General features: G+C 38.4%; 1 protein-coding gene across 1 annotated transcript in view; it reads left to right on the top strand.

Annotated features, from left to right (window-relative positions):
- Positions 1-18,301, top strand: part of LOC148079513 (matrix metalloproteinase-17-like) — a 61,623-nt gene extending 43,322 nt beyond the window's left edge. The window contains exons 5-10 of the mRNA XM_087791099.1: positions 3,492-3,668; positions 4,466-4,568; positions 7,411-7,493; positions 8,026-8,178; positions 10,558-10,815; positions 15,492-18,301. Of these exons, the coding sequence (XP_087647225.1) occupies positions 3,492-3,668; positions 4,466-4,568; positions 7,411-7,493; positions 8,026-8,178; positions 10,558-10,815; positions 15,492-15,817 (1,100 nt within the window). The 3' untranslated portion in view covers positions 15,818-18,301. The remainder of the gene's footprint in view (positions 1-3,491; positions 3,669-4,465; positions 4,569-7,410; positions 7,494-8,025; positions 8,179-10,557; positions 10,816-15,491) is intronic.
- The last annotated feature ends 1,353 nt before the right edge of the window (positions 18,302-19,654 follow it).

The raw sequence follows: 19,654 nt of genomic DNA, 5'->3' as shown, positions 1-19,654 counted from the left end.
TGCCTAAACTTGCCCTTCTCTCTTTTTGAGTTATTTGATTCCCAAATGTATTTTTTAAATCCAGAAAACACAGGTATTTCAGCTAGTATTACATAGACAAGTGCATTTTCCCCTATATCTCTATATTGGAGTGACAATATGAATGAAGCCCCCCAGGTCTAAACTCTATATGTCAGCAAAAAAAAACCCTTTTCTTTTGTCATGTGTTTCTGAAGTCTGTTCCATTTCTTTTCAAACAATACTGTAGGTTTCCTCACATCGTTGAAAACAATTCCACTCCTGCTAAACAGCTTTCATCGCCTCAGTTTCACCACCAGACCCGAGCCGGTCTCGAATCCTTTCCGATTCATAGAGAATCTTAAAGTCGACGTCGTCTTTGTGGTATTTCCGTCTTCATACCTGAGCACCGGAGCTTCCTTCGCGTCGACTTTAGACGACGGAGCGATTTCTTCTGATGTTCAGGGTTACTTCTGTGACGCTGCTTGTCAGAGCCGCTGATTCACTGAAATCAAACAATAGTTTGATGCTCTTGAATGTTTCATTTTTTCCCCCCATTCATTGTGTTTCAAGAAGCCTGTATATCCTACAGATATTCTACAGTTTTTTCAACAAGGCCAAAGATTACGATGGCAATTTTTAGATCATTAATAAAAATGAATAAAGTCCTTTTCTTATTGTCGCCATTGTTCAACTAAATAGGTCGATGCAAAGCTTCTTAGCCGCCTCTGGTGATGTCGGCGCCACAATAGATAAAGTCCCTGAATATAAAGAAAGTCTCAGTTTTTTTTTTTTGGTTTTCGTAAAAATGAATGATTCATCCAACAGCTGCCCGAGGTCTGCTCTACATGTCTGAGACCACAGTGGTCTCTCTTCTCCATCCTTCCTATTGTCCTCCAGCCTGCATGAGCACATATAGATTACTCAGCATTTGTATCCTACCCCTGATGAGCTCCAGGACCAGGTCCCAGACCCGCTGAGAACCTGTAAACTAGATTATAAAAGACCATCCTGTTATCGCCACGGCTCCAAAAATCTCCTCACTTCTATGCGTGTCAAGGTTTGCGAGGCATAAACCGAAACCATCTCATTCTTTCCACCTGTAAAGGGGGGGGGGGGTTACTTTAATAGCCTAAAGCCTCTTTCCTCCTCTCTCTCTGCACTTTGATTGGCACCCAAGTGACTGAGACAGGATTACCATAACTATCTCACCGACGCACATTCCAAACCGGCCTCAAAGGGTACTGAGCTGTCCGTTATGCCTCTTAATTTGCACCGTAAGCAGATGAGAGGGGAGAGACGGAGGCGTTAAAAACGCCCGGACGTGAGGTTAATCAGTCGTTTCTGGACACAGGTTCGTGTCATTCACTCGCTAGATGTTCCTTTTTTGTGGGCTTAGTGACAATGAATCAGACTCAATGTGTCTTTTTATTATGTGGTTACCGGTGCGGAAGCTGCTCGTTCAAGACCTTCCGTGACTCATTCATTATCATTTCTTTGCACATAAAGGGGGATTCAAGGCTCCTGTATTGTGAGTTTCCATTTTTTAAACTGCAGAAAATACGAGATAAACAAGCTTGTGACTGAGTGTAACTAAGTTAGTTAAGATGGATTGACTATTCCTACATTTCTCAGACTGGATGCTACAAGAGTACAAATGTGATTTAGACTTTTCAAACTGGATTTAAGATGAGGAGGTAGGATCGCTTAATCTGTCGAATGCCTTTTTATTCGTAGTGAGTCACAAGTGGTGACGCAAAGCAAAACAAACCAACTGAGAAGGAATATTATGATCACCGATCATACTTTATGACAACCCCACTGATCTCATGCTACAGATGAAGAGATTTTTTTGTTTATCTTAGTCGCTAGAAAGTTCAAAAGCACTTTTCTATGGTTTGGAACTTTGGACAAGATTTTTTGGTTTTCCATATGATGAGGTCATTTCTTTCACCACAGAGAGACTTCACGAAGAAGTAGAAATTGTTCTTGACAGTACGGACGGGTACCCGATACCATAATGAATGTAGTAACCACACCAAAAAAAAGCAACATATATTTAGGTTGCTCATTTTGGTTTTGGAGTCATTTTCCAAATTCAAATGTTTAAATGCATGTGTTGAACAATTTACAAAATGTAGCCAAAAAAGTATACTGACATGTTTAAGTTATTATTATTATTATTAATATTAATATACCATATATAAGCACATCAGTTGGGACTGGTGAAAAATATTCTAGGTGGGGCTATTTTCCAGTAAAAACAGAAAACTACTGTGTCTAACTGTCCTCTGCACCAGGAAATCATATTTTCTACATCACAACCAAATACAAAAACACTGCAAATAACAAATGATAATTCTTTTTTTAATCTACTCAAATTAAAATGTCGAGAGTGGGGATCGAACCGGGGAAACCACCTCCTCGTTGTGAAAGAAAAAACAGTGCATGGTATCATGTTAGCTACAGAACTATTGACAGAATGAGATTTGTATTACAACTACTATGTTGTTTTCCAGCGACCCGTAAACATAGTAAGAGACGACGCTTCTCTGTTACTTTTGCGGTGTGTGTGAGCTACAGAAACGACACGTCACTGACGGGCTCTTCAAAAAGCGACCCCAGATAGACCGGAATTTACATATATCAGAACGTATATCAATTTAAATACAGTTTATTAATGTGAAGACTTCTACAAACATGATGGATGATTATTATTTTCAAATTAAAATCAAATCAAAGGATACATTATAATAAATACAATTAAATTAAATATAAAAGATAAAGAAAAAAAACAACTATGGGCCAGCTGCCACTGAATTACATCTATTTGAGGTTTTGGTCATATTGTGTGTTTATTCTTCAAGCACCATTTTGGCACTATTTCAACATCGACACAAAAGTACTGATGTCAGACAAAACCTGAAAGATATAAAAACCTACTCGACTGTCCAGGAAATTATCCTGTTTTATTTTTTGGAGATGACAACATATGGACTCCTCAGGTTGTGTTCATCCACTTAAAACACATGTTTAAAGGACCAAATCTGGGCCACCAAGTCGTTTTATGTGGCCTGCCAGATGGTTTCAAAGCCGATTCATGTTTATGTTGATGTAGTGACTAAAAATGCTTGTGATTATTAAAAGATAAGAAACAGAGAATGTAGATGTCAGTGATTATACAGAGACTTTCAATAACGGTAAAACAGAAGTTGAAGACAACTAATTCGATGGGAATCAGATACTGTTCAAGACAGTTTGGTAAATGCGTGCAAAAAAAATTCTTAAAGGATGTTGGCTACTTTTTTTATGGCCAATTGAAAACAAAAAGCCTTGCTTATTTACCAATGGAATTAGTCAGTGAACTTATTCAAGTTTAGTTTTAGTTATGCCTCATTTTCCAAACCATTACTATTGAACATCAGGTTTACGAGTCAAAAAGCAGATATTTCATTCATCCCCATCATAATCATTTTGCCGTCTGTCTTTCCCAGACTCCCACGGGATGGACCTGTTCGCCGTCGCGGTCCACGAATTCGGCCACGCCATCGGCCTGGTGCACACCTCCACCATAGAGTCTATAATGACGCCGTACTACCAGGGTCCTGTTGGAGACCCCCTGAAATACGATCTCCCCTATGAAGACAAGGTCCGGGTCTGGCAGCTCTATGGTGAGAAGAATGTTTCAGATTTTTTTATTTTCAGACGTCCTCCCATAAAAACCAAAAAGAAAAGAAAAAACATCTGTTTCGGTTTTAGATCTTCAATCTAGCTCACATTTGAGATTTAATATTGCCCATAAATTGTTACCACCATTGTTTTAAGATCCAAATGTAGAATGGGTGGATGAAATTTCATGTGGAAAATATATGTACGATCCAAGATGTGTCAGATATATTCATGGAAGGAGACTTTTTTTGATGTATCGGGCGTCTGAAAGGGCGTTTTAATGAGCAGCTTGTCACATTTATTGGGATAATACAACTCGATGGCAAAAAAACAGAAGTTAGAATATTATAGTAGCAGAATTTGAAATATTTGAGAAGTCAAAGGCAGGAAAACTAACGTGCACAAGACTATCACTGGAGCACAGTGATGCATGAGAAAGTTGAGTTATCACCCCTGACAACAAGCCATCCCTCCATCTTTCTCCTCTCGAGGGGTCAAGATCTGGTTTTGTCCGGCGACACCTGGCCTGAAAAACCTCTTAAGTGAGGCAGATGGATGATCGCGCCGCAAGACTCCTAAACCATATGAATCTCCCCTTTCCACGTGGACAGATTTCTTATACTATCCGGAGAGAAAATGGGAAGATTTACCTTCTGCTGGTGACTCAGCACTTTGTGCCTTCGCCAATTTTCTGGTCCAACTCAAGTCCCACTGTGTCGCACCTGTACACAAGGACATCCCCTTGACTCGAGGGCCTAGAACCAAACGAAATCAAAAACATTTTTCCTTCTCTCACCAGGTGTCCGGGACTCGGTGTCGCACACCAATCAACCGGAAAACCCGTCCCAGACGTCAGAACCTCCGGTGCTGATGGACCTCCCCGAAAACAGGACGACGACACTGTAAGTAGAAAGATCAGGAGCCGTGTGAAAAGTCAGCAGGTTTTTTTTTTTTTGTACACCCTCAAAAGCGCTGTGATCTTTTATTAAAAGAAAAGCCATGTTTTCAGATCTGAAAGATGTTCTGCATCTTCTTCAGAAGCCGAACGCTTTGAGAGATTTAACAAACATGGTTCCCACACTGATGATGATAACAGAATACATTACATCATTATACATTATATATTACATCTGAAGAATATATATGAGCAAATTAAAGTTGCTTTGAAAACACCACTTGACTTGTGTGAGGCCATGTACTCATTTACTCTACAATAGTAGCTTTACATTCAATGATTACAATTACAAGGACCATGGTCTAAATAGTGATCATGCAATACTTGAAAACTTCAAGCTTATTTAGATTGCAACAGTGCACATGAGATATGTTAGGAGGGTTAGTTCACCCAAAATTCAAACTCATTTTCTACTCGTGTCGACTAAGGGTTCGTATTCATTTCAGAGTAATCTATTAATTTTCAGAGTTATAGACAAAAATGTTTGTTCATTTTAATGTAGCGACTGGAGCTCAGTTGTCTTCGTCTTGGTCCAAAAATACATTTAAAAACATCAAAATACCTCCATACTGCTTGTCTACGCCGTACAACTTGTTCCTAATAAAATTTAAACGTGTCTATATAAGTGTAATCGTTGTGTTATCTCAGGGTCAAGATTACCCAAAGGCCTGAAAAACTAATGTGTTTGAGGTATCCCTTCCGTCACTTCTGGGCCAAAATGAATGACCTCTGTGTCTGACAGAAATACACATGGAGCTTTTTGTTAAAATAAAAACTTGTTTAAGTTTTTTGGAACAATTCCTCATGTCGAGGCTTCAATACAAGATGGACATTACAGATGAGCAGTATGGAGGTTTTTCCATGTTTAAATTACTGCTCACCATTAAAAAAAGATGAACAAACACAAGCACAGTAACAGTAAAACACAGGCATTGTCAAGTTAAGAGGAAAGTCGACTTGCAGAAAAGTTGTTCTCCTCAATTTCTTTTTCATTTACTTCCACTTGAATAATTAAAATAATAATAATAAAAGATCATTTTTGGAGATTTGATGCGATTTAAAGCTAGTCATAATTGTTTGTTATATAGATAGTTAATTGATTTTCGTGTTAAAAATAATGGCAACCTTAACATTGCTAGTTGATGTAACTGTTGAGTCAAGTACACATGGTTAGCAAACATAAGATTTTGATTAACTAATTTTATTCTTTAGCTTCTCGTCTACATCTGGTGACAAGAGCCAGATTTTTTTTTATTTGAAACCACTTTTTTTGCATCTTTATCCTGGGTCCTTTAAAAAGTCATCTGACGATCCATGCAGGAATACTCCTGATGAAGTGGAAAATGAGTGTTGTGGGCTCAGGAATGAAGTGATGATATGAAGAGCCGGAGAAGCAGCAGCGTAGCAAAGACAGCCGAGCTGGGAAGCCAGCCCGTCTAATTAAGCAATTCCCTGAAGCCATTTCAGCCGCTATCATGGTTTTTCTCCCTCAGATTATCAAGGACAATTAGACTTCATTTTGTCTTGTTTATCACAAGCCCCGACCGCCGACCGGAGAAGATGAATATGTCAACATTCAGGCAGATATGCTGTTTTTTTAAGACACACATCAGTGTCAGTGAGCTGCACGAGGCAGAGCGTCTAATCTATTCCTTCGGTTTCATGTCATCATTAATAGACTTCCACCGACATAGTGTCTTTCGACTTCATTTGTTGTAACATAGATGTTCGCTGCTAGTTATCAACGAGATTTATTCCCTTCTTCTTGTCTGTGTCTATGATATTCTCACCAAAATCTTATCAGATGATACAAATACACCTTGGTTTTCTGTTGCAATGATGGAAATATAGTTTATATCCCGTAGGCCATTTTATGTCGTGATGTCTGGGATTCTTTTACTATCATTTTAGACTATTTATTTAAAAGAAACGTTAAATACTCATGTGCTTTCTATTTTCATATATTTTTTTCCAATAATACATTATAATAATATTGACTAAATGGATACAGAAGTCATGATTGCATTTTGTATTTTATTAAATTTTGTAAATGCCAAGCTTAAAATATTGTATCTAAATATTATTTTTAATTATTCATTCTGTATATATATACAAAACGGAAAAAAATGATTATCATTATAAGAAATTCACTATAATATTTCAATTGTTATATATTGTGATCTTTTTAATTACTTTTTCGTTAGCTTTATATTTTCATTTGGAGGATAAAGTCACTTTTTTTTCATTCAAATATTAACTATCAAATAATTGATTTGTTAAAAAATTACATTTTTCATTTGTTTTATTAAATTGTCAAAGCTTAAATCCTATGTCTTTAGTTTGTTACTCTTATACCCTTATTTCTTTTGCTCATCGTCTTATTTTCTTGTACTTTTATTTCATTTTTTTAATAAAAAATAAAACCTAATTATACTTTTCTAAATATACTTTTTTTGACTGTCCCTAACCACAGGTCCACTATACACTAATGTGGGCCCTACTGTAGATTACCAGCCTCCGTTGGTGTTGCTTAAGTGAAGAGACACAATGACACCAAAAGTCATGGTGAACAAATATAGGCCACAAAGTTACTGCTCTCTGTAAAAAGTGAAATTACTGATGTATGAAAATATATGCATGATTCACAATGAAAAGCGATTTTAACTAAAGTTTTCCTTACTTCATTGTCAAAAAACCAACTGTCACCTATTTATTTTTAACCCTTTAATCATTATTCAAACCTTAGTATTCTACCCTCTTTTTTCTCATTTTTATTCTTTTCCTTCCAGGCTGGAGCGCGACACCCCGGACAGATGCAGCGCTAACTTTGATGCCGTGGCCCAGATACGAGGGGAGGCCTTCTTTTTCAAAGGTACCGAAGAGACGGCAACAAAGCGCAGTGGAAAGGAAAAATTAAACAAAATGAACGTGTTAAATGAGTGTAGGTTGGAGGCAGAAATGGATTTTAAAAAAAGGGGGAGAAAAAGAAGATCAGTAAAAATATTGCATCCAACCGAGTCAGTCGAGTCCTGCTGAGAGCCTCGCCATCCTCAAAGCCTCCACACTGGCCCTCGTGTGGTTCGACCCCGAGCTCCCCACTGATCGTCGAAACAAGAACCAGATTAAAAGACGACCAGAAGCCAAAGTCAAACTTTTTTTTTTTTTGTCGACTTTTTAAAAACCTTTTTCAAAGAGATGAAACATTCATACGCTGAAATGTGTTCTTCACTGATGGCAATTATCTCATCTTGAGTGAAATTAAAAAGGTTAAACACTCGACAAGCGATAGAGAAAAAAAGAAGCCAGTTCCGATAAGAGTGCAAATCCTCACAATCCTCCCTGTAATCCTATCATCATATTTTCTGACAGAGTTGTCCACCGCTGTTCTGTTATCTTCTCCGCAGGAAAGTACTTTTGGCGTCTCACTCGAGAGAAGCACTTGGTGTCTCTGCGTCCAGCTCAGATTCATCGTTTCTGGAGAGGTCTGCCCACCAATTTGGAAGGTGTGGACGCCGTCTACGAGAGGCCCGGAGACCACAAGATTGTTTTCTTCAAAGGTACTTGTTGTTTTCAGAAGCCTTTGCCGAGTTTCTGAGTGTAACTACATTTTCCTGAAGGGCAAAACGACACAAATAACACAAAAAAATATGATTTCTTTTTTTAATGTCCATGGGGTGATGTTAAGCCTTTTAGAAATACAAATTCTAACATAAATAAAATCTTTACAATGAGTTAAAGGGCATCTACTGTGTTGATGTAAGTGTGTCCTAAACTGATCCTGGACTCTCTTTATCATCAGTACGTGTTTGTTTGTACAAAACTTTGTTTTCATTAAAATATTTACACAACAAAATTAGTTTAAGCCCCACCCACTTTGGGCGTGGCTATGGTAAACGAGCTTTAATCTCCGGAAAACACTGCTGTGATTGGCACCGGGCATCATAAATCCCATAAATCTCCACCTCCAAGGGACTCGTTGTATAAACAAAGTGAGGCGTGATTACAGCTGGCTTGATTACACTCTTGTAACCTCTCGTTCGCTGATATTTCAGAACTTTATAACCTTGTTATGATGAAGGATTTACTGCAGAGGGATTAATAAAGTCCATCTAATCTAATATTATCTTTAAGAGTTGCCCTAACTCTCCAATGTATTCTCTAATGCCCATCAATGCATTCAGTTTATTTTATTTTAACAGTGCCGCAGGTTTCCTAAACCATTTAAATGGTCTTTAAACACTTTGATTGTTCACAAAACAACCTGCACAACTCTAGTTTGTGTTTAGGAAGTCCTGAGGACAACCATAATTCCTGCTTCTCTGCTTTCAGATGGTGTTTAAATGTCTCAGACAGGATTAATAAGAGGTTCAACGATACCATTTTTTTTCTTAGCACTTCTCCCTTCTGTCTCCTTTGCGATGTGTTATGAAAGGAGTAATGACCTACATTTAAGTGTTTAAATGCAAATGAGCATAGTTCTGTCATATTGATCGCCCAATCAGGATGGAGTCATAATGCTCATATCGGCACAAATTTTATGGTCCTACCGATCTTAACAGTGCACTAATAATCAGTCGACCAATGTGTATGTGCACCATTAGGATAAGCCCTTAAGGAGTAGGTTCATTTGGAATGCATGTATACTTTAAGAGTTAACATGATTAGGGATGACATGATATACGATAACATGATGGCACCCGTAGTTACGTAAATGGTAGTAACAATACCTTAAAGCAAAGCTGATTGTGGTGGATCGTTTATCAGGATAGGAGGAGAGAAATATACAGATCCTCAAGAGAGTGAATTATAAAAGCTTCTTCCAAAAGCATAAGAAAGAGTTAGAAAGTCTACAGTAGTAGTACCTTCTGAGGAGGAAAATTCCTCTGACTGTTCTATCAGTGAACACTGTCATCAGTGAGCAGAGAAGCAGATGGAGTGAATGAATGCTCCTCCCATGATGGAACACTAATAGACTCAGGGACTCATTCATTCCTCATGTTATTAGACCATAATTCCGAGTATGATGTATTCTATTCCATGTTAATTTTTTGTAGCCACCATCTTTGTAGCCACCATTTTTGTCATCATATGTTCTTTATATTTGCTCTTTGTCACCCCTTGCACTTTGTTCTTGTTTTATGAAACTATTGTCTGCTTTGAACAGGAAACCCAATTTCCCCCAATCTCCAGAGCGATTAATAAAGTGTATCTATCTATCATAACTGACTTTGATTTAGATTAATACTATGCCTCTTTGTGGAATATTTTCCATGGATTATGTAGAACATATTTTTGAGAAAATATGGTTTTCATGTGCCCCTTCTAATCCTTAAATCCTTACTCTGGTAGTGCAGTTCATCTGTGCCAATAGGGTTTACCCTAGTCTTCCTCAACACTGCGGGGCGCGTTTGACCAAGTTGCCAGGAGACAAGCTATTTTCTTTAGTGGCCAGCAACAGAGCAGCAGGGTCAAGAAAAGTCAAAGACTTTTTAAAACGGCTCCAGCAGGCATGTTTGTGGATCTGAAGACCAATCCAAAGCTGCATGTAATGGTCAGAGGAACACTGACTGGCTTCTGTCGGGAGTGAGGCTACCCATGATTCCCTGATGCAGGTCTGTGAAGAGGCAACGGGTGCACCATGACTCAAAGACGCTGCACAGCCTAAACTCAAGATCTCTTAAGCAGATACAGACGATGGATCAGCCTGTCTAATCCACTTTTATTCGAAGTCTGACTTCAGCCTTACTTATATTATTTTTGGGTCTCTGACATGTTTGATAAAAAATAATTCAACCCAGATCTGAATCCATGAAAACATTTCAGTCTATATTACACGATAACAGCTCTCACCTCTCAGAAGGTATCAAAGTCTACAGAAAAAAAATGTAATGCCTGTATTCACTGAACTAAAAAAAATCTACCTTCATCACTTTCAGGACAAAAGTATTGGGTCTTCAGAGACAACATCATGGAGGAGGGCTACCCTCGTCCCCTCAGCGACTTTGGATTACCGCTGGACAGTGTGGACGCCGCCTTTGTTTGGCTGCACAACGAGAAGACCTACTTCTTCAAGGACGGCCGCTACTGGCGGTACGACGACCACCTCAGGCGGATGGATACGGGTTATCCGAAAGACAGCGCCCTTTGGAAAGGGCTGCCCCCACAAGTGGACGACGCCATGAGGTGGTCCGATGGTGAGTAAATCATTGATGTCACATTAATATACAATACTCTTCGGTGAATATATTAAGGCTTATATCAAAGGTAAATTTGTCCGAGACTGCATTTTCGTAGCGTGTCGGGCATTCCCACTGCCCCCTCTTAAATATTGCAGTGCAATAAATCTTTATGTCGAGTTGATCCGACCAAGATATGGGACCTAATCAGCACCGGATCATTGTATGGAGCCTGAATAAAAATAGAACCGCAAAGGTCAGAAAGGTCTCAACAGGAGTTCTTGTGCATTTCGAATTAGATTTCGGAAAGAGGATTTATTTTACGTTCATTTCAATAATACATTGTTTTACACATACTTTCTGATGAAATCATTAAGATTGTTCTAAATAATCAATTGACATATTTCATATAGCATCAGTAAAACATTTGGAAGCCACTTTTGTTCCTTCAAAAACGACTATCAACCTTGTAGTAGCTCTTTAGATCATTCTGTGTTCTTAGTGTAGCCTGTGGTATCAAGACGGTTGGCGACGCTTCCTCTAGTTAAAAAGGAACAATGAATTTGGATGGAAGGCTATTCGACCAATACACAACACATATAGCGTCTTTACTATCCTTGTTTTCTCTGCAACGATCCTCTCATCCTGGAGGTCACGTACCAACACAAGTGATATTGTCTTTTACCTACGTTATCATGTACCGAAGTTTGAACAAACTGTCTTACTTTGAAAATTGTATTAGTCTCCATTTCCTGGTCGAACGATCGACTCAACCCCGGGATAGACAAAGAAGTCAGGGAAAAAATAACGAAGACTTAAGAAGCTTATTTCCAGCTAAGCACTTTGATAAGGTGCATTTGGAAAGTGGCACAACTCGGCTCGTATTAGCACTCTTATGGTTTAGCATTATAGCGAAGACGCGATGATTCAGTTCCTTTGAAAAGAGGTACGTTCTGGAGTCTGAACAAGTTGTCTTGTCCATCAAAAGGCATACTTGAGTCACAAACATTAAATCGAAGGGCATCAATATTTGGACAAAAATTCTCAGTGAAGAATTAAATTGAGCTACATCAGTTCCTACACAATTTTTCTAACATCGCACACTTGTTTTATATATACAGATAATAACCATCTGCCATTTCCGTAAATCCAAAACAGACTCGATTTTGTTTGACATAAAGCATTCTTAAGGGGCAGAAAAACAAACTCATCTCAAGTAAAATGCTTCTTAAAGTGTCTAAAAAAAGTCTCTTTACACGCCAGTGATCTGACATTTGAGGACAAACCTCAATAGACGCCAGATGTCATTAATCCCACGCTAAAGAACACGAGTCAAGCGAGCTGTTCTTCTGCTGGATGTGTCGTTGTCAGTCTCGCCACTAAGCACAGACACTTATCCTGCTCACTGAAAGAAACACAACCCTGTGAGTGTGTGTGTGTGTGTGTGTGTGTGTGTGTGTGTGTGTGTGTGTGTGTGTGTGTGTGTGTGTGTGTGTGTGTGTGTGTGTGTGTGTGTGTGTGTGTGTGTGTGTGTGAGGTCGACCCAGTCTCTGCTTAACCTCCTCGCAAACCTATTTGCTACACACACAAACGCACACAAACGCAAAAGGGCCTTGGAAGTGGAGCCACTTCAAAGGCTGCGAGTGGGATTCAGCAGCCGAGGGGAAATGGAAAGCTTAAAGACGTGGTAGGGAAGAGGAGAAGAGGTCCAGGGACGCCTCATTATGGAAGCAGACCATAACAGTGGGGAGGGATGAGGATGTGGAGGGAAAGATTGAAGATTCCACACCACAGAGACCACCAGATACCTGAGGGTATCAAAAAGAAAAAGACACTCAAAGAAGCACAAAAGCACCAGACAGATGTGATTCAACACATCATCCATGAAGACCAGAATGTTGGCAGAAATTGAAGCTTAATTGGGGTTAAACAAAAAAAACAACAGAATAGCGGTTTATAAAAGGTCAGTTCATTCATACATTTACATGCAGATGTGCTTTTGCACATCTTGACGAAACCACCTGGGAATTCATCCGTCCTTCCTCTTTCTTAGGTGGTAATGAAGATGCATGGAAATATTTATTTTAATTAGAAAAAGGTGAATTTCTTGAACTCCCACAACTGCCTTCTCCTTCTGTAGAGAGCAGCTGTGGATAGATCCAGATACAACAAAGCTCATTTTAAAGGCTTCTATCCTGCATCTGCTTCATCACAAAAGAGCTCTTGCTTTTCTTAATCAGCTCTGTGTTTTCGTAGCAACACTGTGGCTACTAAAATATATTAAACGTCAAGCAACACTTGTACGGTGGAAGAGAAAATAAGATAGGATCTTTTTATGGCATCATAAATCCGTGTATCTCGCCGAGGTATCATCGGAGGAGTGGTTTAAGATATCAAAACATATTCACACTTTAAATGCTGCGAGGTTGTGTAGAGAACAAGAACGACCCGCCTTGTGTGTCCAATCGTGCTGATGGATGCTTCAGGAGACCTACTGTCATCCTGGACTCTGACTGTTGTGTACTTCGCAATGACTTTTCTTCTTATCTAACGTTGTATACCATTGTGTAGAATTAGTGTTTTTCTATGAACTGATCATTGGAAATATTCCGTATTTAACCATTGCTTTTCAATCAGACCAATGCTGTGTCTCAAATCGCATACTACTCTTAGTATGCTAGAAGTTAGTATGCATCAGTTTAGTGTACGTACTAACTAGTACGCAAATTCTCCACAGATAGTATGTCTCAAATCAAAGACTGCTGCTACACACTAACCGGAGATCACATGAGCTTCTTCTTCTACTTCTATTTAACGATGTTTCGACCAGCTGTTTGAACGCTATCGACACCTGCTGGCAGCACGTATTGCAACTTTGGAAAAAGAAATAAAGAAAAAATATGAGAATCTAAATAATCGCGAGATATTTAAGCTGGTATCAGCAGCGAAGACGTGTTTATCCTCCTACTGCTGCGGAAAATGCACCTGTAAGTATATGAATATATATGCATTTATATATGACGTAACTTCCGTTTAAAACGTCACTAAGATGGCGGCTGTTTAGTATGTTTAGTGTCCATCGAACCATGCTCAGTTTTGTGGGCGTGTTAGTACGCCAATTTAGTGTGCATGGTGCACTAAATTTCGCATACTAAGAATTGAGACGCACTAACGCACTAAAAATACTAACTTTTAGTACGCTAGTATGCGATTTGAGAAACAGCACAGGTAATGTTTCACCCATTTTAAAACATTGTGTAGTTGTGTCATTTTTATAGATTAGTAGCTCTTTCAGTTTCAGAGGTTTTCTTTAAAATACTCTAGAGTGGGATCTCAGAATCAGCTTCGTCAGCCGATACATTTTAACAGCATCTCTTATCAATCATAGGGATAGAACCAAGATAGAATAGTCACAAGAGTCCCTTGACTTCTTTTAAGGCCCGGGGCCCAGATCTGACCCTCCAAGTCTATTCATGTGGCCCGCCGGCAGGTTGGTTTAGAAGCAAAGTAGATTTATTTCCATTTTGATATCTTGACCTATAAAGATCTCAGTGTTTAAGACAAGTTACAGAGATGGGAGTAATCAATACATATACAGAGACTTACAACGAAAGTAACACTGATGAAGAAAAGGAATTTGATGGAGGTGTTTGTTGAATGAGGACAAACGCAGAGTTAATTCAGATAATAATAATAAAATGAAAATATTACACTCATACTTCCTGTTGTATACAGTTTGGTAAAAATGCATTTTGTCCAGCCCACAACCTGACAAAAGATTTTGGATCATTTCTCTCAAGTAGCCACGTTTACAAATGACTTTATGTGAAGCAAAGGAGATTTCTATAAAAAAAAACAGAGCATATATGAGAATAGAAATAAAACAGCTGAGAATTATTTTGGGGTGAAACTGATGAAGTCAAAAAAGCTCTAAAGATAAATATAGGTGAACACAATATATATGGGTAAATGCAGTGAATAATTCTGTTTTAATTCACCTTCTCATGTAGTAAAATTACAAACGGTTTAAAAAAATAACTTGGTTTGTTTGTGTTCACCTATATTTATCTTATATATATATAAAACTACAATAAAACAAAGCAACACTGTGGTGCAGCTGTGTGGGAGACAAGTGGTATGGGGGTCCCACAATGACAGTTGCTAATGACAAAGGCATTTCTTGGATCCGGTCAGAAAAAGCAATTTTGTATTTTTCGAAGTTCGCTGCGCTTGCATGTTTACTTCGAGATAACTTCTCGCCTAAACAGCTTAAATAAACTCAAGCCAACATTTACATTGGTTATGTAAAAGTAGAAAAAAATAATGTTTGGACAGAACAATTATTTGTTCTCAATTATGAAATGACTTAGTTTTATTTTCAAAAGTCTAACAATGTTTTAAACGGAAAATTCAGTCTTATTTAATCAGTAAACAGCTGAATGTTTGTGTTTTCTGACTCCACATGTGCAACATGAAACCATGTGTGTCCCTTAGTTAAGGCGCCTCGAGAGAAATTAATTGTTTCAAAGAGTTTGAACCCCGGACCACTGATTCGTGAAATTAGGGTTCATCGGACTTGCTGTTTCTTAAATAAGAGAATGTAATTGAGGAAATGAATCATTAAATAAAATTGCTTTCATATTTTCTGCATCAGATTAATCAAAGTAATACCACATTATTCTCTCCTCCCAAAGGCTCAACGTATTTCTTCAAGGGGAAAGAGTACTGGCGGGTGCCGAGCAGCGACATGGAGGCGGAGGCGGAGTTCCCTCGCCTCATCGCTAAAGACTGGCTCCTGTGCACCGAGATCCAGTCGGACTCCCCGGACACCGAGTCCAAAAACACGGGAACGAGAGTGAGGGTGCAGCAGCACCCGGACCATGCGGAGAACGGATACGAAGTCTGCTCCTGCACCTCGGACTCGGCCTCACATTTAGGGTACCGACTGTCGCCCTCTCCTGTCTGGCTCTTGCCACCAATCTGGACGATTTCCCTCGCCCTCAAATCCGGACCGCTATGATGCCAAAGCACGAGAGAGAGCGATAAAGAGAGGTCATAGAGACTTGCTTCAACCATTATAATTGCAATATTGTATTTAGTTCAGCTGCCATTGGCTACCAGCAGCACCTGATGGTGCTTTGCTGTCGTTTTCTCTTGAATGCATTTGTTGCCCCATCGTGACTGAACGCCACATCACAGCAGGTAGACCAACCTATGAGTTGCATTGATGGACAGACACAGCCTCGTGAAGCTTCATGAAGTTTCATGAAGCTCCGTCCTTTATTTGGCAACATATATTTTGATAAAACATTTCCATTATGTTTAACCACCGCCTACTGAACTCTGAGGCTTCATGAAGCTTCATGTGTTTCACATCGAGGCAACAGATTATGACCACGAGCTACAACACATACAAGGCCAGATGAGAACTATTTTTAGTTTATAAAGACAATTATTCAAAGACAAAAACAATCAGAGTGTTGATTGTGAAATAACATCTGAACCAAGCAAACGTTAAAACAAAAAGGAACTATTCATATCTACCTCCGTCCAAGAGCTTGTTTTATTTACAACAAAATACATTAGTAAACTTTACTTTCCTGTTTTTTATGTTCTGAATGAAGCGGAGTGCAAGAGCAGCAGCAGCAGACGCCATACAAGTGAATGATGAAACTTTATAAATCCAGTTGCAACAGCACAAACATTATACAATCCTTTTTCCCCATTATTAAAATCACCACCGAAAACTGAAAAATACTTGTCGGGGATTAAGATAAACTACCAAGTACTGCAGTGGAGCATCAGTTGTTTTCATTTAGGTTGTTTATATACGCAAACATATTTACAACCACAAGAGGGCTAGTCAGAAGTTTAAGATAGTGACTTACAGACATTAGTTCAAGGCTTCCTCGCTGTCATTTCATCGTATAATGTTAACAAATGGACCGACACACAAACACACACTGTGGTTATTCGAAAACTTCACCAGCTTTCGTCGAGTGTTTTGATAACGTAATCTCCGTTTGTTACATGACCTCAAATTCTTTCATATTTTCCACTTGTTGCAAACTGAACGGAAGGTTTTGACGAGGTGAATCCACAGAAGTACATTCAAAGAAATTGTATTTATATATATATATATATATATAAGAATGTAATGTCTCTTCCAGTATCAAAGCATTCATTTTATTAGATAAAAACGAATAACGACACATTGCAAATCATCAGGACTTTTTGTCTAAACTGGAAGCTTCCAAAAAGAACCATCTTTTTGAGGGACAAACTATTATATCACGACCATCACGACGACAAACAAATTGCAAAGCTCACGTCATGTTTTCCTCCAAACCTAAACCAACATACTTGCCAACTCCTTCTCTAACTTTGATGATTTTGCTTTGAGACTAAAAGAGATGCTACGTTATTAGCTATACAAATACAAATAAACTAAACACACATCACTAATTTCCCAGATTGTGTTCTATGCTACGTTTTTTTGTCAGAGTCTGTTTGCTGTAAAAACACGGTGGATTGAAACATGCGTTCACGGATTAAATTCCTACATGATCTCGTCACAACTTTTTAGTGAACGAGACTTTAACTGAACCAATTTAAGGCTCTTTGTAACACACAAAACATTTATATTAACAAAAGGAAACAGCTTAGAGGAAATTGTTCCCTGCTACTTTTTTTTTTTAAACTAACCAGTAATCAATCCATTTCAACATTTTCTTTTTCAAAATTACAGTTACAGGTGAATTATATACGAACAAATTTCAGCCAATCAGCGGCTTTGTCATTTGTCATTTTGTACCCCGGACACACTCCATCGGGATTTAATATAAATGTTTAATATGTGGGAAAAGGTACCCTAACTTTTTCAATTGAAGTTTTTTCAGCCATAAAAAACTTTTGCGTTTTCAGGATGCCATGTTTCAATATGAAATAGTACCTACACTGCACTCAGGCATGACCAGGTACCGAGTCATATCATATAAACAGGATTGTACGGAAAACAAACGACTATATTCATCTGCGAGTCCTTTAAAGGTGCATGTTTTCTAAATCAAAGAGAAGATGGTTAAAATGATCCGCCAAACAGATTGTTGCCGCTGAGAATTCATAAATTGGTGAGTTAAGACATCGCAATGAAGACATTTCTGGGCACGACTCTTGCATTCAGTCCGTTAAACCGTTAATGAGGGAGCTTCAAAAAAAAAAGGATGCATGATCAGATGGATGGACTCTGTCCGCGGCGGTTTCCTGGTACAAATCCCACAACTGTAATCTGAAGTGACAAACTGCTGCTCGCATATGGACTCGTCTACACTTCTTCACTTTTATGTGTGGTCCAGGAACATTCCTTGATTTTACTTCTCTCACAGGTCCAATTATCTTTAAGTTCATTTGGCATCGCTAAGATCAGATCAGTGGGTTCAAAGAGCTGCTTTGGAGCCTGCATTTATTCTTGCTGTAAAGATATATTTACATAAAGACTGATATATTTGAGGTGTAAGATTCTGCCGTTAAAACAAGTTGGATTGTGTATATTTTGAACTGTTTTATAATGTAAGATATTTTTTGTAAAAAAAAATAAAAAAAATGATCTCTTGAGTTTTCAAACTGTACTAAAGTTGCTTTTTTATACATGTGTGAGAAAATATAAAAGTAAATTGATGACTTTTTCCATGATGGATGGACTCCAGGTTGCTTGTGGAGAGTCGAGTCGTCTCATGTAGGATTAGATAAAACACACATGTTCCTTTCCGGAGCACAAATCAATAATGCAATTCCGCTTCAATCCATAAGTCTTAATCAGCTCAGTTTCATCCCGCTCGTAGATGAAACGGGTCTGGTCAATCATTATAAGTCATTTTGGAGAACAGCATATAAATTTTTTCGTCGTGTGTCATTTGATCAAACATGTTTAAAGTGCAAGTAAATCCAGCCTGTCTCAGGGATTAAGATTATAATTTATTTATTTTTGTTTCAAGCGATTAAATACATTTCTAAAAAAACGGAATTCCATGTTAAGTTAGAACTTTTAATAATATGATCACTACTGACAATCGATCCATCTATTCATTTGCTGCCCGACATTGCAAAGTAGCACAGAACCCAATCCAATACCAGTTAGATAGAGAGATGACCAATTTCATTCTCATACATTTAAACGGGTTATTATCATTAAACTCCAAAAAAATGCAAACATCCTTTTTCCTCTAAGTGCTAACACACTAGCCTGAGAACCAGCATGTTCCTTGCCAATGGTGTAAAAGATGAACCATTGATACGTATATTTATCCCCAAATTAAAAGGTAAGCCAATCAAATCTGTCAAACAAGGGGCTTAAACCTTCTCACATTCTTGGTCATGAACAGAACACATTATTTTTACCAAACTGTCCATAACAGGGGAGTATCAAATTCTCATCAACTTCCTTTGCTTGAACCTCAGTTTGACTGTTAATGGAAGTCTCTGTGTAATCGTTGGCATCTGTATTCTCTGTCCCTTAGCCTAGCTTAATCAATGACACCTTTATACGTCACCCTATCGACATAAATATGACCTACCTGACCGACTTTGAGCATATGTGCTCTAGACGGTGCCTAAATGGAGAAGCAATGGAAACATTTGGAGCATCCATGGACTGGAGGCCAATGGAAAAAGCTGTATTAAAGCAAACAAGGTAATGTGGTTGGACATAAACATAATGGAATATATATCATGTGGGCGTACTATAAAAAAAACAAGATATATATCGAGAGAACGGTTGTTGCCGGGAACCTTTAGGGCATCCAATCTTATGACATCTTACGATTACTACGCTCAATGTACCATCTTGAAGAGTTCTCCA

This window comes from Callionymus lyra, chromosome 5, assembly GCF_982586985.1.
Source record: "Callionymus lyra chromosome 5, fCalLyr1.hap1.1, whole genome shotgun sequence".
NCBI classification, from domain to species: domain Eukaryota; kingdom Metazoa; phylum Chordata; class Actinopteri; order Syngnathiformes; family Callionymidae; genus Callionymus; species Callionymus lyra.
The sequence above is the reverse complement of the archived record's forward strand: the minus strand, read 5'-3'. Positions and strand labels throughout refer to the sequence as shown.